This window comes from Arvicola amphibius, chromosome 4, assembly GCF_903992535.2.
Source record: "Arvicola amphibius chromosome 4, mArvAmp1.2, whole genome shotgun sequence".
Lineage (NCBI taxonomy): Eukaryota > Metazoa > Chordata > Mammalia > Rodentia > Cricetidae > Arvicola > Arvicola amphibius.
Window position 1 is genome coordinate 24,099,272 of NC_052050.1, and position 18,748 is coordinate 24,118,019.

Genomic DNA, 18,748 nt, shown 5'->3' on the forward strand with positions numbered 1-18,748 from the left:
GTAATCCCCATACTTGATGTAGGTGGATTCCCTTGAGTTAGAAGCCTGGGTTATGGTGTGGGATTCCGTCTCAATAAAATTAACTGACCAACCAGCCAGCCAAATAGATGAGTCACTGTGGAGCTGATAACTGAAGTCCTAGGCAGGGCAGGGGAGGGGGTAGCCTCTGGGTTCTAGGAAATAAAATCCAAGTAGCTCCAGGCAGGGACAGTCAGGGAGATGGGCAGGGTCATGGGCCAAGAACAGGAAGCTGCATGTCTTCTAGGAGCTGTGGCAAGTGATGGGGGTGGGGGTCTTACATTTTATTTTTAATTAAGTGTGTATGTTGGGGTGGGGAGAGGAGTTCTTAACGAGACTAGAAGAGGGCATTGGATCCCCTGGAACAGGACAGGTTATGAGCTGCCTACGTGGGTGCGGAAAACCGAGCACTGACCCTCTGCAGGAGCAACATACTCCAATAGGCAAGTGTCCAAGACCTGCCCAGTTGCTGCAGAGATGGCTTCTGTTGCAGCTTTCACATCTGCGGGTGACAATCCAGTGTCTCGGGAGAGGAGCATGGAGCGTCAGATTCTCGGCAGTGGCAATAAGTGATGGGCCAGAGTGAAACCTGAACTCCAGTGGGCGCTCTCCCTGACCCCGGTCACTCATCTGACTGCTGTAGTCGGGCCAGATAACCACAATCCTGTCCTCACCAATGCCAGAAAAGTGGTAGTTGTGTGTGTGTGTGTGTGTGTGTGTGTGTGTGCTTGCGTGCGCGGGGGTGGGTGGGTGTATGCACATGGGGGGCACCCTCAACACTAACAGAATTGGAGTTTTTCTTCCTCTTATTTTTTGTTTTTAGAGACAGGGTTTCTCTATGTAACAACCCCAGCTATCCTGGAACTCGCTCTGTAGACCGGCTGCCCTAGAACTCACAGAGATCCACCTGCCTCTGCCTCCTGAGTGCTGAAATTAAAGGTGAGTACTACCACCTGGCTTTCTTTGGTTTTTTCTTTTCCTTCCTTCCTTCCTTCCTTCCTTCCTTCCTTTCTTTCTTCCTTCCTTCCTTCCTTTTTCTTTCTCTTTTCCTTTTCTTGTTGTTTTGTTTTTTTGAGACAGGGTTTCTCTGTGTAGCTCCTGCTGTCCTGAAACTTACTCTGTAGACCAGGCTTGAGTTTAGAGATCCACCTGCCTCTGCCTCTTGAGAGCTGGTATTAAAGCATGAGCCATAAGGTCCAGCTTGTCTCAGGCCAACTTTCAAGAGTGGTTTTCAGGGGCTGGAGAGGTGGCTCAGAGGTTAAGAGCATTGCCTGCTCTTCCAAAGGTCCTGAGTTCAATTCCCAGCAACCACATGGTGGCTCACAACCATCTGTAATGAGGTCTGGTGCCCTCTTCTGGCCTGCAGGCACACAGACAGAATATTGTATACATAATAAATATTTTTTTTTTAAAAAAGAGTGGTTTTCAGCCAGGTGGGCATGGTAGTACACATCTTTAATCCCAGCACTCAGGAGGCAGAGGCAGGTGGATCTCTGAGTTTGAGGCCAGCCTGGTCTACAGAGTGAGTTCCAGGACATCCAGGGCTGCACAGAGAAACCCTGTCTTGAAAAACAGAACAAACAAAAAGGGTGGTTCTCTTTCCACGTAGTGGGTTCCAGAGAGCAAACTCAGGTTGTAAGGTTTGGTAGCAAGCACCCTTGGCTGATGAGCCATCTCATTGGCCCCAACCTCTTAATTTCTAACTTAATCCCATTGTGGTTGAGAACAAGAGTGTCTGATTTCTCTCCTTGGACATGCATGGGGACTTGTTTAAGGCCTACTATATGGACTGGCCCAGAGAGTGTGCCACGTGTGCCCGAGAAAGACCTGTTCTGTCCTTTGGAGTGTTCTTCAGAACCCTTGAGTCCAGCTGCTTTGCAGAAGTCGGGCTTTCTTCCTTGTGGTTAGTCTGTCCACCACTGAGTATGGGATGTTGAAGTCTCCAGCTAGCATAGAAAATTGTATAGTTTTCCTTCAAGCTTGTTAGACTCCCTGCATCCGGACTGTCCTTGGGAACATACCTGCTTTTATCTCCTGACTGGCTGGCTTATAGACTGTTACAAAATATCCTTGTTCCTGGTTAGAAACAAAATGTCCTTGTCTCTCGTTAGCATTTCTGTCTTGTACTTAGAATAGTTACCCTAGCTCTCCCCATAAGTTCTCACATGGTTTCTTATTCTAAACTTCCATTTTCAAATTTTATTCTATTTATTGCTATGACCAAATTATCTCACAGAATCGACTTAATAAATAAAAGATTTATTTTTGCATGACACGTTCAAGGGAGTTTCGAGCCATCTTGGGGAGAACACATGGTTGCTGGACGAGGACAGGAAGATCCTGCTGGAATGAGGGCAGTATGACCTTCAAAGGTTTGCTCTGGCGACCTACTTCTGCCAGCCAGACCCACAGACTTCAAAATAGTGCTACAAGTGAGTTGGGGACCATGAGGTCACGATCTGAGCCTATCGGGGGCAGCTTAGATTCAAATCATAAACCAGGCATGGTGGCACACATCTGTAGTTCCCAGCACTCAGGAGGCTGAGACAGGAGGATTGCCATAAGTTTGAGACTAGCTTGGTCTACACTGCGAGTTCCAGGTCAGCCAGGGTTAAACAGTGAGACCCTGACTAAAACAAATCAAAACAACAACAATCAGAAGCAAAGCTTTGCTGCAATGTAGATCTATCTCTTCCCTATCCCTTCATGCAGTTAAGAGTCATACAGATCACACCTTTATGGACAAGTTTTGCAATTATTGCTTTGTGCAGTGAGTTGCCTTATTTTTTTTTTTTTTTTTTTTTTTTTTTTTTTGGTTTTTTTGAGACAGGGTTTCTCTGTAGCTTTGGAGCCTGTCCTGGAACTAGCTCTTGTAGACCAGGCTGGTCTCGAACTCACAGAGATCCGCCTGCCTCTGCCTCCCGAGTGCTGGGATTAAAGGCGTGCGCCACCGCCGCCCGGCGCCTTTTTTTTTTCAAGGGAGTTTCTCTGGGTAGACCAGACTGGCTTCAAACCCAGAGATCCACCTGCCTCAGCCTACCCAGCGCTGGGATTAAATGTGTGAGCCACAACTGTCCAGCTGTGCTTCTCTTATCTAGAAATATCTTCGTTTGACTGTGAGGAGGGGGTCCCACCCTCACACCTACTCCGCCCCAACCGTGCTGTGTCTTTTCCCTGGCTCCATAGCTTATTAACAGGGTGGCCTTGTTACGTCCCACGTCTCAGTTTTCTCACATCCGGAAAGGACCTAATGAGGGCCCTAAGCTTGATGGCTGGAGGTGGGATTTAGGCAAAGCTCTCAAGGGGGGGTTCTGAGCTCTCTCTAGCAGCAGCAGCCACAGAGCTATCCTGAGGGTTACATATATGAGAAAATGTTCAAGTCCCACCTTGTCCTTTGGTGATGCTACTGGGCCTGAGATGCCTATGGGGGCAGCTGGCTAAGTCTCTTGACTGTAGTACCTGAGACCACTCTGAAGGCTTGAGAAACAAGAGCCTCTGCAGGGGTTGCCTGGTGGGCGTCTGAGGCCTCTTGCTGATGTGGGGATGGAGGTGTAGGGGCAATACCACCCACTCTGTGTGACTGTCTCTGCCCATACCAGTCTCCTAGGACACAAGAAGCCACCAGAGAGACTTCCTCTACCCTGCCACTGACCTGGCAACCCTCCTTGCAGGGACACGAACCTCACCTGTCTCCATCCCAGAGCTGCTATGTTCCTTTCCCCATCTGAAACAAGTGAGACTCTGGTTCATGCCCAAGAAAGGCCATTTATTTCCAAGATATAGACTGTACTTTGAAGACAGGGCTTTCAGAAGCAGGAATCTTAGTTATCGCCTAGAGAGGAGATGTGTCAGGGACACAGAAGGAGGAGCCATGCAGACGTAGGGGCTTTATCCAACACTGTTACAACACTTTTTAAAATGAGCAAAACATCTTTAAAAATCCTTATAAATTCTTTATAATATGTTACACATTAGAGACAATATTTACAGTAAAAGGGAGAGGGGGAGACTTTACAGCAAACCTTTGCATAAACCAAGGAGACTGAGGGACTTGGGCTGCAGGGCTGGCAACCCCACTGGGGCTTCCCTGGAATGAGTGAGGACCGGTGGAGGCAGGACAGGTGCTCCAAGGTTTATTTACAATGTGGGGGCGGGAAGCTGGATCCCACCCACCCTGCAGGAACAGCCCAGCTGAGACCCTAGAAATCAATGGGCTCTTCCTGACGGTTCCCCTGGAAGGAGAAGGGTGGGGGGTCTGCATGCTGAGCCATGGAAGCAAGGTCAAAAGGAGGAAGACGCCAGATCCTGGACACTCCAAAAAACTGGGGAGCAGGCAGGTCCGCAGGTCAAAGAACTTAGAGGGGTGACTAAGGTTGGCAAAGGGTGTGAAGAGTGACTTGGTGGTGGTGGGGTTTAGTCCTGCCTCTGGAAGCGGCCTCAACTCAAGCCTTGGGCTCTGACAAGCTTGGGATAAGGTGCCTGTGTACACCAAAGGCAGGGCCCTGGCTTGGGGACAAGTGAGGAGATGAAGGGGTTGGGGCAGAAGTGGCTACTGGAAACACCTTTGCACAGTGACTACACACACTCACACACACACACACAAGCCCCCTCTCCCATGGACACCCAACCCTATACATCCGCTCCCCAGACATTCATCTTCCCCTCCTCGGTTAGGAGCTAATGGGGGTGGGAGGAAGGCAGAGGACAGACGCAAAAATCCAGCCTGTAGATTTCCCTCAGTATGAAACTTGGGCGATCCGCCCACACTCCATTGTCAACAAGGGTCCCTAAGTGAACTCACCGAAATGGGCCACTCAGTCCTTTATCCAAGGGACATGAATCCCAGCAGCCCTTTCCCTCTCCTGAAGACTCCCCCTTCTGCCCATCACATCAAACTCCAGCCGGCGGCACCAGCACAGCCCTATCTCCCCACTTGATACCCGGATAGGGGAGGGTGTCACAGACATTGGTGGAGGCGGGCGGCAGTCGAGCGGCGCGAGGGCAGTCCCTGTAGGTTCCCTAGGTCCCCCGATGGCAGCGAGGCGGCGGATGAAGCCCGTGCCTTGGTGGACTCCAGGCTGCTGAGGCCAGAGTCCTTGTTGTCGCTGTGCGGTCGAGCGCCGGCTGGCTCCGGGGCGCCCCCTCCGCCCAGCTCCTTCCACTCGTTGAAGTTGAGGTCGGTCAGCGGGCTCTGCACCACCACTGTGTGGCGGCGCCAGCTGCTCCGGCGTCGCCGGGTCTCAGGCGACAGCGGGCGCCGAAGCCGCACAGCCAGCATGTCGTCGGCGGTGCCGCGGAGACGCAGCCGCAGGGCTTCCACGCGCGAGGGTCGTGATCCGAGCGCCGAGGCGGCCGCTGGGGGCCGCAGCGACTCCTGGCTGCTGGACGACGCCGAGCCCAGCGGCTCAGGACCGCGGGGACCCGCCCGGGCCGTGCCTGCGCCCGGACTCTCTCCATCCGCGCGGCTGCGAGACAGGCGACGGCGCGCTAGCGTGTCGCACGGCATAAGATGGTGTGAGGTGAAGGACGGCCGGCGCGACAGACGCCCCCCGGGGCCTGCGCTGCCCTCCGTGTCTGTCTCCACGTGGCTCAGCTCGCTGCGCTCGTCGTCCGCCTCGTCGCCCGCGCCCGCGCGCCGCCCGCCGGTGCCCGAGCACACGCTTCGGTCCATGGTGGACAGGGTGGAGTAGCCCGAGACGATGGAGCGCGTGTCCGCCGCGGGCCGCTCGTCGGGTGCCGTCGGGGGGCTGAGGCGACCCGGGGCCTCCACAGCTGTGGGACCCGGCAGCTGCTCCTCGGGTGGCTCCTGCGTCCCCGCCGCAGCCTTGTGTGCCTCCTGCTCGGAGTCATCATCGGTGCTGCTGCCCAGGCCCCGCGCCTCCCGCCGCTTTTTCCGTTTGCGGTTGACCGCAGAGATGAAGGAGATCGCCAGCATCTCCCGGGCGTAAGGCTCTTTCTTGGGAACCAAAGAACCCTGTGAGAGGAGACAAGGAGGGTAAGGAAGGACTCATCCATCACCTTGCACATTCCTACTCCCCTCCCAATACCATGGCATCCAATCACCATGTCCAAAACAAACCAATCTCCACACCAGTAGGCGAAGTTTCCCATCCACTCTGTGACTCTGGAGTGTCATCATCACCCAAGGATTACCACCGCGCGCTCCTATCCATAACTCAGCATCATCTCTGATCTGGGAGCTGGCGGGAGTCTTTCTTCTCCAGCCACTTGCAGATAAATTCTTCAGGCACACGAGTAACAGTCCTCGACAGTGCCTGGTATGGGCTCCCCGGTGTAATTAATGCTAAAGCTTCGGGCATACTACTCCTCAGCTGGTCTTTCCTTAGTCACAGTACCTACCCTTCTCCCTCTCCACTCTTCCCGCTCAAGAAGCCTTCCTCTGCAGGGCAGCACCCTGGTCACTTCTCCCTTGTCACCTGCCAATCCCCAGCCCTGAATTAACTCAATGACTTCTGTGTTGTTCTTGCTAACCTCACTCCGTAGACCAGGCTGGCTTTGAACTCAGAGATCGCCTCTTGCCTCTGCCTTTCCAGTGCCGGGATTAAAGGCGTGCACCACCATGCCCAGTTTCCAACTCTTGATTTCCTTTTTTGTTCGTATTTATCTTTTTATTTTTAGTTGTGTGTGTGTGTGTGTGTGTGTGTGTGTGTGTGTGTACGGGTGTGCACAGCTGAGTGCAGGGGCTTGAGGCCAGAGGCATGGGATCCTCCTGGAGCTGGACCTATGGGTGTTTGCTGGCCCCACAATATTGCTTTTTCCAGATTCTTTTTCTTAATTTTTTTTAGAATTGTTCATTTTATGTGTTTTGAGTGTTCTGTCTGTGTGTGTGTGTATGTGCACCATCCATGCCTATTGCTATAGAGGTTAGAAGAGAGCAATGCATCCCCTGGATCTGGAGGTACAGTTGTGAGCTGCCATGTAGGTGCTGGGAATTGAACCCAGGTCCTCTGCAAGAGCAGCCAGTGCTCCTAACCACTGAGCATCTCCCCAGCCACCCCCCCCCCACACCCTACTCCAGCACTCGCTTCTTTAGATGCACATGCTCACAAAGAGCACCGGAAGTGCTTAGACAGCAGTGGCTGTTGCCTCGAAACTCCCAAGGGATTCACCTGCCTCTGCCTCCTGTGTGCAGGGAATAAAGGCATGTGCCACCACTGCCCGGCCAATTTCAATTTTTATTTAAATCTCTCAATGCTGAGAACTGCACTTCCATTTCAGCCAGCAGGGAAATCACCAGCCACAGCCTCCACACAAGGGCTCCGACTGGGGGCCTGGCAGGGCATGGGCGCTGAGCCTCAGTGTTTGCTGCAAGAGTTTTGAGCGTAGCTTTCGGAACAAGATTACATAGCTGTCTCCGGATTTATTCATTCATTTATTTCTTTATTATATAGGTGCTTTGCCTGAATGCACATCTGTACAACAAAAGGGGGCATCGAATTCCATTATATATAGTTGTGAGCCAACATGTGGCGTCTGGGAATTTGAACTCAAGACCTCCGGAAGGGCAGTGGGTGCTCTTAACCACTGAGTCATTTCATCTCTGCAGCCCTGTCATCTGATTTTTGAAGGAGTGTGTGAGGACAGAAAGCTCTCTTTCCAGTGTTTGTGATTTCCATGTGGCCAGATAATTCTCCCTTGCAGCTTTGGATGGGCCAAGGGGCTAAGGAACCTGTGGTGAAATGGGATAAGGCCATGCTGGATCAGACAGCCCCGCTGAGGACCAGGGGCCTTGGGCTGGTTACTGCCGGCTGTATGGAGAGGAGTGAGGGGCCATCCAAGAAGTAAAAGGGACCCTTCCCTCAAACATGAACTTCTAATGTTAAACTCGTATGCTTAGCTGAGCCTGTGATGTGTGCTGCCGGTGCACTCCAGAAGGAAGAGCCGGAAACTGACCCTCACCGGGAGGAGCCACCGAATGTGACTAAGTCCCGAGTGGCTGGGTGTGGATCCCAGCCGAGTGTCCTGCCCCTGGCCCGAGAAAAAGGCTAGGACAATGGCCTGTGACAGGACCAGAACTCCTTTGTCCCATTAGAAGCCTCTGAAAAACCTGCTGCATGAAAGAAGACATAGAGCAGGCCACCCTGCGGCCTCTGTACCCTGCTGTGTGATGACCCCAGCATTGCTTTGGGGAACACAGCTGACTATCACTGGCCTGGATTTCAGAGTCAGAGGCTGGCAATGGTAAGTCTCAGCACTAAGCAGATGTAGCCCTACCCTTGGGAACTCAAGGCTGGCTGGGGGCCTAGGCCTTGGTGCCTGAAACGGGATGCTGCAGACACAGGTTCCTGGGGCCTCTTTTCTCTCCTTTTAAAGATTTGTTTATTTATTATGTATGCAGTGTTCTACCTGCAAGTATGCCTGACCACCAGAAGAGGGCACCAGGTCTCATTATAGATCTCCTGGGACTGGAGTCACAGGCAGTTGTGAGCTGCCATGTGGGTTCTGGGAACCAAACCCCGATCCTCTGCAAGAGCAGCCAGTACTTTTAATCTCTGAGACAATCTCTCTCCAACAACTGAGGTAGTATTTCTATGTAAGCAATTAAATAACACTTTTAGATTTATTTTTATTTTTGAGTGTGTGGGTATATGTGTGCACATGTGCACATAAGAATGGGTGTGTGTGTTTACATGGGCATGCATACAGGCCGAAAGAGGGTGCCAGATTCCATGGAGCTGGAGTTAGTGGTGACTGTGAACCATCAAATGTAAGTGCTAAACACTGAACTCTGGTCTTCTGCAAGAGCAGTACATGTTCAACAGCTGAGCCATCCTTCCAGCCCTCAAGTATACTTCAAATAAGTATTTAAATATTAGACAACTATAGTTTTGGGTCACTTCCTAGTGGGAATGAATTCTAAGAAACATGTCATGAAGTGATTTCATCACTGTGTGGACACTGTGGTGTGTACTTATATAAACTGGACAGTATTGCTTAACCTACCACACACATAAGGCTGTAAGAGGCCACTTTCATATATGTGGCCCACTGCTGTCACTGTGAAGTGGGAGACTTTTTGTTGTTTGGGGTTTTTTTTGCTTTTTTTGTTTTGTTTTGATTTGTTTTTCGAGACAAGGTTTCTCTCTACCTTTGGTGCCTGTCCTGGAACTAGCTCTTATAGACCAGGCTGGCCCAAACTCACAGAGATCCACCTGCCTCTGCCTCCCGAGTGCTGGGATTAAAGGCCTGTGTCACTACTGACTTTTTAAAATTATATTATTGTGGTGGTTTGAATAAGAATGGCTCTGTTAGCTCATGTATATTTGAATGTTAAATCATCAGGAAGTGGCATTATTTGAAAGGATTAGAAGGATTAAGAGGTGTGGCCTTGTTAGAGCAACTGTGTCACTGGGGGTGGGTTTCCAAAGCCCATGCAAGAGTTTCTCTCTTTCTGCCTGTGGATCAGGATACAATTCTTGCTACTGTTCCAGTGTCTGTCTGCATGCAGCCATGCTCCCTGCTACGGTGATAATGGACTAAACCTTTGAAACTGTAAGCCAGCCCCCAGTTGAATGCTTTCTCTTATAACAGTTGCCTTGGTCATAATGTCTCTTCACAGCAATGGAACAGAGACTAAGATAACTATTTTATATAACTAAGATTCTATAAAATTGGACAAATAGATGAATTATTTAAAACTTAAAAAATAAGCCAGGTGAGATGGCACACACCTGTAATGCCACTACTTAGGAAAAAGGAAGGAATTTGAACTATATATAGAGATCCTGTATCAAAAATGAATGAATGAATAATTTGACAGGTAAAGGAAGTTGCCACCAAGCCTGGGACCTGAGTTCAACCCCCCAGGACCCACATAGTGAAAGACAATAACTCATTTTCAAAAGTTGCCCTCTGGTCAGGCGGTGATGGCGCAACCTTTAATCCCAGCACTCGGGAGGCAGAGGCAGGCGGATCTCTGTGAGTTTGGGCCAGCCTGGTCTACAGAGCAAGTTCCAGGACAGGCTCCAAAACTACAGAGAAACCGTCTTGAATTCCCCACCAAAAAAAAAAGTTGTCCTCTGATCTACACACACACACATACATACACACACACACACACACACATACACATACGATGGCATATACATTGGAATACTCAAGTGTGCATACACATACACAATAAGTAATTTTAAGAATAACAACGAGCCAGGCAGTGGTGGCACACACCTTTGATCCCAGCATTCAGGAGGCAGAGGCAGGCAGATCTCTGTGAGTTCAAGGCCAGCCTGGTCTATAGAATGAGTTCCAGGACAGCCAGGACTATTACACAGAGAATCCCTGTCTTGAAAAACCAAAAACAAAAACAAAAACAAAACTACAACACCCCAAACATTTTCTTCTTAAAATATGTGGTAGAATTTACTAGTGAAGCCATCTGGATCTGGCATTTTCTCTGTTGGAAGGTTTTTACACACAATTTAAATTTCTTTAATACATGCAGGACTATTCAGATTATATCTTTTGCAAATTTTGGTAGTTAGAATCCTTCTAAGTATAGGTTTGTTTCTTTTAAGTCATTGAGTTTATGGACACAGAGTTGCTGATTGTATTCTCTGAGTGTCTGTGTATACTGTACCGATGTCCCTGTGTTAATAATGTCTGTGTGGTCTGTACCGATGTCCCTGTGTTCGTGTCTGTGTGGTCTGTACTGATGTCCCTGTGTTAGAGTGTGTGTGTGTGTGTGTGTGTGTGTGTCTGTGTCTGTGTGTGTGTTAGAGTGTGTGTGTGTCTGTTAGTGTGTGTGTGTGTGTGTCTGTGTGTGTTAGTGTGTGTGTGTCTGTGTGTGTGTGTGTGTGTGGTCTTTAGAAACACTTGTGTCATCCTTAGCACTGGTAATTTATGCCATCTCTTATTCTGTCAGTCTGGTGACAAGTCTATCAATTTTACTGATTTTTACCCACAGAGACAGTTTGTAGTTTCATTGATTTTTCTTAATTTTCAGTTTCACTGATTTCTCATTTGTCTTCTTTCCTTTCTTTTCCTCTGTTAAGCCCTCCCAGACAGCCCTCCTTTTTTTTTTTTTTTTTTTTTTTTTTTTTTTTTTTTTTTTTTTTTTTTTGGTTTTGAGACAGGATCTTGCTATGAAGGCCTGGCTAATCTGGAATTCAGCATGTAGCCCAGGCTGTACCTACCAAGTGATGGAATTACAGGCATGAGCCACCACAGTCAGCTTCCCCTAGAGACCCTAAAGCATGTTTATCACAGGAGACACTTGCTGTTACTTTCTTTTTACAAAGAAGGAAGCTGCAAGTAGAAAGAATTACCCCAACATCCTAAAACTAAGTGGCAAAGCCAGGACTCAGACCCAGGATTTTCTGCCCCCAGAGTCTGTTCTGAGGATACACTGCCTCTCAGCTATCCAACTCCAAGGCCAGCCCTTCTTCTACATCAGACACCCCTCCAGCACCACTAAGGTCGATGTCTCAGATTCCCCTGGACACTCAGTATTTCCCACTTTCCTTCACATGGGACCCTCAACTTTCCCTGAGTTCAACTACCATTCTAATTCTCCTGACCAAAACGAAGTGTCCAAGCAGAACACATTTAGGAAGCCTCGGCACTAACCTTGGACTTGGCTGAACTACAGGTGGTGGAATCTGTTGACAAAAGAAAGAAAACTGGATGTTAGATCAGGAAGGATAAGCAGGGTCATACGAACACATTTTCCTTGCCTCAAAAGTTCAGAGATGAAGGTGTTCTCCCCAGGCCCTAGGAATGCCATTGTTCCTGCTGGCATTTTCTAAGGGATGGCCCAGAGCACAAGATGATGTTAGCCACCACTTCTTTAGAGGCAGGAAGTGACATCAAGCTGTGGGCCACAATGAGTCTTCATTTGCCCTCCCTCCCCTCTCGCTCCTGCCCCGTGACTCTGAAGCACTGGAGAGAAAATGCCAGTACCGGATGCAGTCCACAGAAACCACAACGATGCGACACAGCACATCACAGATACTCTGGAGAACATGGAGACCACACAGTGCAGAGAGAGGTGTGCGCCCCACCCCACCACATGAGAGGAGAAGGGACCACACTGAGTGATCATGTAAAAGAGCAGAAATGAGGTGGGTAAGACACAGGGGGGCAGTGGACTGGTGATAGAGCCAACATCAACCTGCCCTTAAGGGGCATGGTTCCTTTTAAAACCAGTCAAAACCGGTATATCTGAGGGACTAGAGTCCCAGTCTTTAGTGTCTCCAGAATGGAGAAGGAACCAGATAACAAGACCAGGCTGTGTCCTCTCCATGGCTGGAGAGGGAGCAGGTTGGTTCAAAGGCCTGGGACGAGCAAGTGCAGTTAATCCACACTCTCTGGCAGGCAGGTTAGAGGCCCCTCCCCAGCCCCCTCTCCCAGCAAACGGTGAGAAGAGCAAGAATGGCGGACCACACTCAACACACATGAGGCAGGCGGCAGCAGGTGATTAGAAGAGACATGGGGCTCCTCCCCTACCCACCCACAGACTGTATCTCATAACTAGGGCTGCTGCGGGCAAGAACTGGACATGCCAGAGCAGAATAGTCAGACATGAGAAAAGCTAATGGCTGGGACCAAGAAAAAAGGGGCCATTCATTTGCCTCTGGGCACAGAAGCCACCCTGCCTCTGGAACAGGACTTCCAGCATCAGTGTCCATGGCTGACCTGAAGCAGGAGCTGTCATTTTATTTATTTATTTATTTTATTATTTTTTTTTTTTTTGGGTTTTTCGAGACAGGGTTTCCCTGTAGTTTCTAGAGCCTGTCCTGGAGCTAGCTCTTGTAGACCAGGCTGGCCTCGAACTCAGAGATCCGCCTGCCTCTGCCTCCCGAGTGAGCTGTCATTTTAGAATGGCATCTGGGGTTGGTATCACTGCTCCCGGCAAAGGCGGGGTCCACAGACAAGCTTCCTTCATCTTGGTCAACCTGAAGTGCTTGCTCTGCACAGGGAAGGCCACAGAGCTGGGGGCTGGGAAGGAAAGCTAGCCATCTGGTGGCAGGGCAAGAGGTCTGGCTTCCTTCCAAAAAGGGAACACAGGGATATGAGGAGGCAGGGTGGGGCCATAGGTAAATCATGGACCAATACTGTCAGCTGCTATGTGAAGCTGGGGTGCTCACTGCTGGGGACATGTCTACCACTCGGGCCTGCCCTGCCTTCTTATAATCACCCGCCACTGTTAGTGACTGAGGCCGCGACACCGCACTGTACCCTTTAAATCTCCAACAGGTCCGCTGGAGGAGGAGGGCAGGAGAAGAAGAGGGAAGGGAGGATGGAGGAGGTGGGAGGAGATTGAAGGGAGAAGAGGAGGGAGGGACAAGGTGCAAGGAGAGAAGGAAGAGAAATTAAAAAAGAGGAATCTGCACCCAGAATAAAGCCCTCAGCTGTGGAAACCAAAGGCACAGGAGAGGACCAGAGAAGATGGTCAAGCATAGTCCCGCCCAGTCCTGGGGATGCTGAACACATAGCTGGATTTTCCCAGAGAGCGAGATAGCCCACTATGGCTGATCTTGGGGTACAGCCAGGCCAGGTGCCTGAGGCAGGGAAGATAAACATCTGGCCAGGCATTTGGGACCCTCAGGAAGGCAGAGCCCCCCATCTCTCCCCTCCCAGGTCCCTGTACTCACCTGAGCCTGGATCACTGGGGGGCATTGTCCTGCCAATGTTAGGCAGGAGGTACTCGATGTTGGGCACTGACTGTGGTTCCTTGTCATCAACAGGGGTCTGCAACAGGAGAGGGGTTCAGCCAAGAGTCTCCCAGATAGCTAGCCCTCAGGCTCCTCAGAACATGGTGGCAGCCTTCAGGACAGCCTTCAGGCCTCCTCCACGAGTGGGGCTGTCTCCTCAATGGGAGCATCCTGAGACTAGATCTGAGGTCTCCCATGGTGCTGCTGGGTGCTACCCCACCAGGACAGAACCCTGAAGGCTCCCTCAGCTGAGAACAAGGGCCTCGTCTCTCCCATCAGATTGGGCAATGCTACATGCTACATAGTGGATCTCCTCGGAATTGGAGCTGTATCCTCCCAACAGACTGCTGCTCCTGAAGGGAAGGGCTGTCTCCTCTGTCTCCTCTGTCTACTGCAGGCGCCTAGGACTAAGGAGTCTCCTCTCCTTCAATCTTTTTTTTAAAGAGATTTTATTTTTATTTTAATCTCCTTATATGTCTGGGTAGTTTGACTATATGTATATCTGTGCATCAGACACCACTGGGATTGGAGTACAAATGGCTATGAGAGGCCATATGGGACTCCAACCTGGGTCCTCTGGAAGAGAATCAAGTGAATTTAACCAATGTGTCATTTCTCCAGCCTCATTTATTTTATTTATTTATTTTTTTGAGACAGGATTTCTTTGTGTAGCCTTGGCTGTCCTGTAACTAGCTCCTATAACCACGAAGGCCTTGAACTCACAGAGATCTGCCTGCTTCTGACTCCCAAGTGCTGGGACTAAATCTATGCACCATTACCAGCTGCCTCTTTTACTTTTCATTGCATGATTACCTGTGTCTGAGTGTGGGCTTGTGCACTCAAGTTTAGTGCCCATGGAGGTTGGGTGTGTGTGTGTGTGGGGGGGGTGCATCAGAAGTTCTAGAATTGTAGGTGGTTGTGAGAACTGAATGTGGGTGCTGGGAACCACATTTGGGTCCTCTGCAGGAACAGTGGGTGTCCTTAACCTCTGAGCCATCTCTCCACCGCCACACCCACACCCACCCTTCAAGAAAAGGGGTCATCTCAGACCACACCCACCCCTCTCATCACTTACTCTTTCTCCTTTGTCCTCGTCATCACTGAAGAACCAGTCTGACTGCAGAAGAGACAAAGGACAGGGGTGGAATTAGCATGGGGAGAGGAAAGACGGGGCTCCTCAACCTTCGGGCCAAAGGACACACAGTCCTGAGGATGATCCCTCCTAAGTCCTAGGAGAGTTCAGACAGCTCCACAGGTAGGAGAAAACCTTAGGGAAACCTTAGGTGGAAAAGTGGGACCACCATGTGGGAGAGAAACAGACTAGAGCTAGGCAGAGCCCACCACAAGCAGGTTACAGGTTTTTCACAAACTGGTCCTGGGCGCCTCACTATGGTATATGCCCCCAGAGCCAGCTGGGAGCCCTGGGCGGCAGCGCCCTCTCGTGGACACTAGGTGGACTGACAGTGTGTGGGTGTCACCTAGTAGCTGGAGCTGAGCCTGTAGGGCAGCATCTCCTACCATCCGACCCTGGCTCCACACTGACACCTGGGGCGGCACACTCTATCCAGTGAAGGAAAATACCTGGAAACAGGTCTTAGCTTCCCCCAGGACAGACAGGCAAGAGCTTTCTAAAAAATGCCAAATACACTGAGCCTGATGGCTCATGCCTGGAGGGAGCTGGGGCTAGAGACTTGGGTTCAAGGGCAGCCCAGGCTACAATGTGAATTCCAGTCCCGCCTGGCTACAGAAGTCCTTGTCAAACAAAACAAAACAGGTTAAAAGATAAAGATGAAAAATCCAGGATTTTATAATCCAGAGGCTCAGACTACTTAGAAACGACCTTCCAGCAGCAGCAGATGAGAGAAAACAATGTTTCCTATCTGTGCTGAAGGAATACCATTTTGAAACCAGAATTTCTAGTTCATATTTTTTTTTGTTTTGTTTTGTTAAGACAGGATTTATCTGTGTAGCCCTGGCTGTCCTAGGTTCTGCAGACCAGGCTGACCCTGAACTCACTGAGATCTACCTGCCTCTGCTTCCCAAGTGCTGGGATTAAAGGTGTGTGCCGCCACTACCTGATTGAAACCAGACACTTTATACCCTGCTAAACTCTCATTTAAATTTAAGGGCAAACTCAAGCATACTGGTACGTACCTACAATCCATACTAGGGAAGCAGAGGCAGGAGGATTGTCACAACTTTGAGGCCAGGCTTGTGAGACAAACTAGGACTACATGAGACCTTGTCCCAAAAATAAAAAATTGTAGCATATATGATGTTTTTACTTTTTCAGTCAAGATATCATGTAACCCCGACTTGCCTTGAACTCCTGATAGCTCTGCCTCCACCTCCCAGGTGTTGAGATTATAGGTGTGAACCACCACACTTAGCTCTAAGATATCTTAAAATATTTTGCCAGGTAGTGGTGGTGCACACCTTTAATCCCAACACTCTGGAGGCAAAGGCAGGTGGATCTCTGTAAGTTTGAGACCAGCCTGGTCTATAGTGCTAGGTCCAGGACAGAGAAACAGAGAAACCCTGTATTGGAAAACCAATGTGTGTGTGTGTGTGTGTGTGTGTGTGTGTGTGTAAAGGACAATTGGGGACTGCAGAGACGGCTCTGTAGATAAAGTGCTTGTGGCACAAGAATGAACGAATATCAGAGCTTAGATCCTAAGTAAAAAGGCAGGCACGGTGATACAAGCTTTGAACTCCAGCACTGGAAAGCAAAGACGGTGGATATGAGGGCTTTGCTGACCTGCCAGCCTCGCCGACACAGTGTTATTAATAATAATATGGAGAGTGGCAGAGGAAGATACTGGATGTCAGTCAACTTCTGGTCTCCAGATGTGCACACATAGCAACTGCATCAGCACACACAGATAACAAGTAATAGTCCATCAGGAGACTGGAAAAAATCCAAGCAGGGGCTGGAGAGATGCTCAGTGGTTAAGAGCACCGGCTGTGCTTCCAGAGAACCCAGACTTGATTCCCAGCACCCACAAGGCAGCTGACCATCTGCTCTAACTCCAGTTCAGAGAATCTGTTGACCTCTTCTGGCCGCTGAAGGCACTGTGACACTCATGCGTACACAGGCACTCATGCAGGTAAACACCCATACACATAAGATATTAAAATATACATGTAAAAAGACTGATTCCTTTAGCAACTCAATAGACAAATCTGAACTAGTGAACATAATTTGGAACCTTGCCCTCAGTCATTAGAGAAAATAAATTCTGAAATATACACAAACTATCCAAAAGCCAAGCCCGCCCTGGGCCACCATGGGATGCCAATGGTTCTTCAGCAACTGCATGGCCACAGTCCCTGTCCTCCCCTCACAGTGGAGTAAAGTGAGAACTAGCGACGGCAGTGGTGCTGTCTGTGCACTAACAAATAACTCTCGCCTGAAGGCAGAGTGTGGAGCTGGTCACTAGATATAGCCACAGAGGCCACTCGGGAGGCAGAGGGAGCTCTGTGAGTTCAAGGCTACCTTGGGCTATCTGAGATTGATCCTAAAAGAGAAACAGAGTCAGGCAGTGGTGGCTCACATCTCCAATCCCAGTACTTGGGAGTCACAGGCCTTTAAGCTCAGAACTAGGAAGGTGGAGACAGGAAGGGCTATGGCTGGGCAGGAGGAGACAGGAACTGAAGGCTTTCAGTCTGAGGACTTGTAAAGACAGGATACCCCATTTGGTCTGAGGATTTCCCTTTAGCACTGGGAGTATCACTGGGGGAGTCTTAAAAGTCATAAGATAGTCCTCCACCTATGCAGATCTCTGCATCACGGTTACTTCCCATACCCTGAACACATCTGGGAGATCCCCACCCTACGGGTCTCAAGAAGGCTAGAAAAATCTGCCCATCCCACGGGCAGCAGCGCTAAGTGTGGCCACAGAGGCCCCCGGCACACACAGAAGGGAGGTCACTAAAGTAAAGTCATGCTCTGGCAAGAGTTTGTCCAACAGAGATCTGACACCAGCATAAACCACCTGCCCAGTACAGAGAACCAGCAAGCTCCAAGGTTTGGGGATCCAGGAAGTGCTCTGGCTTCTCAGTTTTTCTTTTTATCCCTTTTGTGCTCCCTACCAGACTCCTCATACCCCACTCTTTAAACAAACAAACAAACAAGTGGAACAAAAAATTGAAAACACAAAATCAAAACAAAAAAGCATAGAAGAGAGGAAAACAGAACAAAAGGAAAAAAGAAGGAAGGACAAAGAACGATTATTTATAATAAAAAAGAAACGTGCAAACAAAATTAGAAGAATGTTTGAAAAAAGATAACAGCATAATTTTTAAACATAGTGAAGTCTAAACACGGCCACAAGTGTAGTCGGAGAAGCGGAGGGGGGGGGCACAGCAGCACCCTGGCTACCGCCCAGTTCACCGCTCCCTTGCAGAGGCAGTGAACTCAGAAATCTGTTCTCATGCTGAAAAGAAGACATCTTGCCTGAAAAAAGTCTTGGGAGAGGGCCCAGGGTGGCAGCTCAGCCCTCTGAGAAAACAAGGCAGCAAATTCACTGCAAGCCTGAGGCCAGCCTGGTCTGTACCGCCAGGATACACAGCAAGACCCTGGTTTTTTGTTTGCTTGTTTGGTTGGCTGGTTTTGGTTTTGGTTTCTCAAGACAGGGTTTCTCTGTGTAGCGCTGGCTGTCCTGGAACTCACTCTGTAGACCAGGCTGGCCTCAAACTCAGAGATCCGCCTGCCCTACCTCCCGAGTGCTGGGGTTAAAGGCGTGCGCCCTGGCCTGGCTTCTAGCATGGGCGACACTGCTGTTTTTTACAGTCGTTTGTTTCCTCTTCTCTGAGCAGTGCTGGGGACTGAGCCCTCAAGAGCCGGCTGCTCAATAGGCAAATCTCCAAATAACACAGCAAGTGACGTCCAAACCGCAGAACAGAAAGAAACCAAAAAACGGAAAACTTGCCAAGCCACTCTTCCCAAATCAGAGATTCTGGAAGAGGGCTGGAGAGATGGCTCAGTGGTGGACGGCACTTGCTGTTCTTACAGAGGATCCGGGTTCAGTTCCCAGCACCCACATGACTCACACCTC

At 49.8% G+C, this 18,748-nt stretch overlaps 1 protein-coding gene across 2 annotated transcripts in view; it reads right to left on the reverse strand.

Annotated features, from left to right (window-relative positions):
- Positions 1-3,758: 3,758 nt before the first annotated feature.
- Positions 3,759-18,748, reverse strand: part of Arhgap23 (Rho GTPase activating protein 23) — an 80,149-nt gene continuing 65,159 nt past the window's right edge. For both annotated transcript variants that reach the window (XM_038326032.1, XM_038326033.1), the window contains exons 21-24: positions 14,767-14,808; positions 13,632-13,728; positions 11,605-11,636; positions 3,759-5,992 (exon numbers count right to left, since the gene is read on the reverse strand). In XM_038326032.1, the coding sequence (XP_038181960.1) occupies positions 4,976-5,992; positions 11,605-11,636; positions 13,632-13,728; positions 14,767-14,808 (1,188 nt within the window). In that variant the 3' untranslated portion in view covers positions 3,759-4,975. The remainder of the gene's footprint in view (positions 5,993-11,604; positions 11,637-13,631; positions 13,729-14,766; positions 14,809-18,748) is intronic.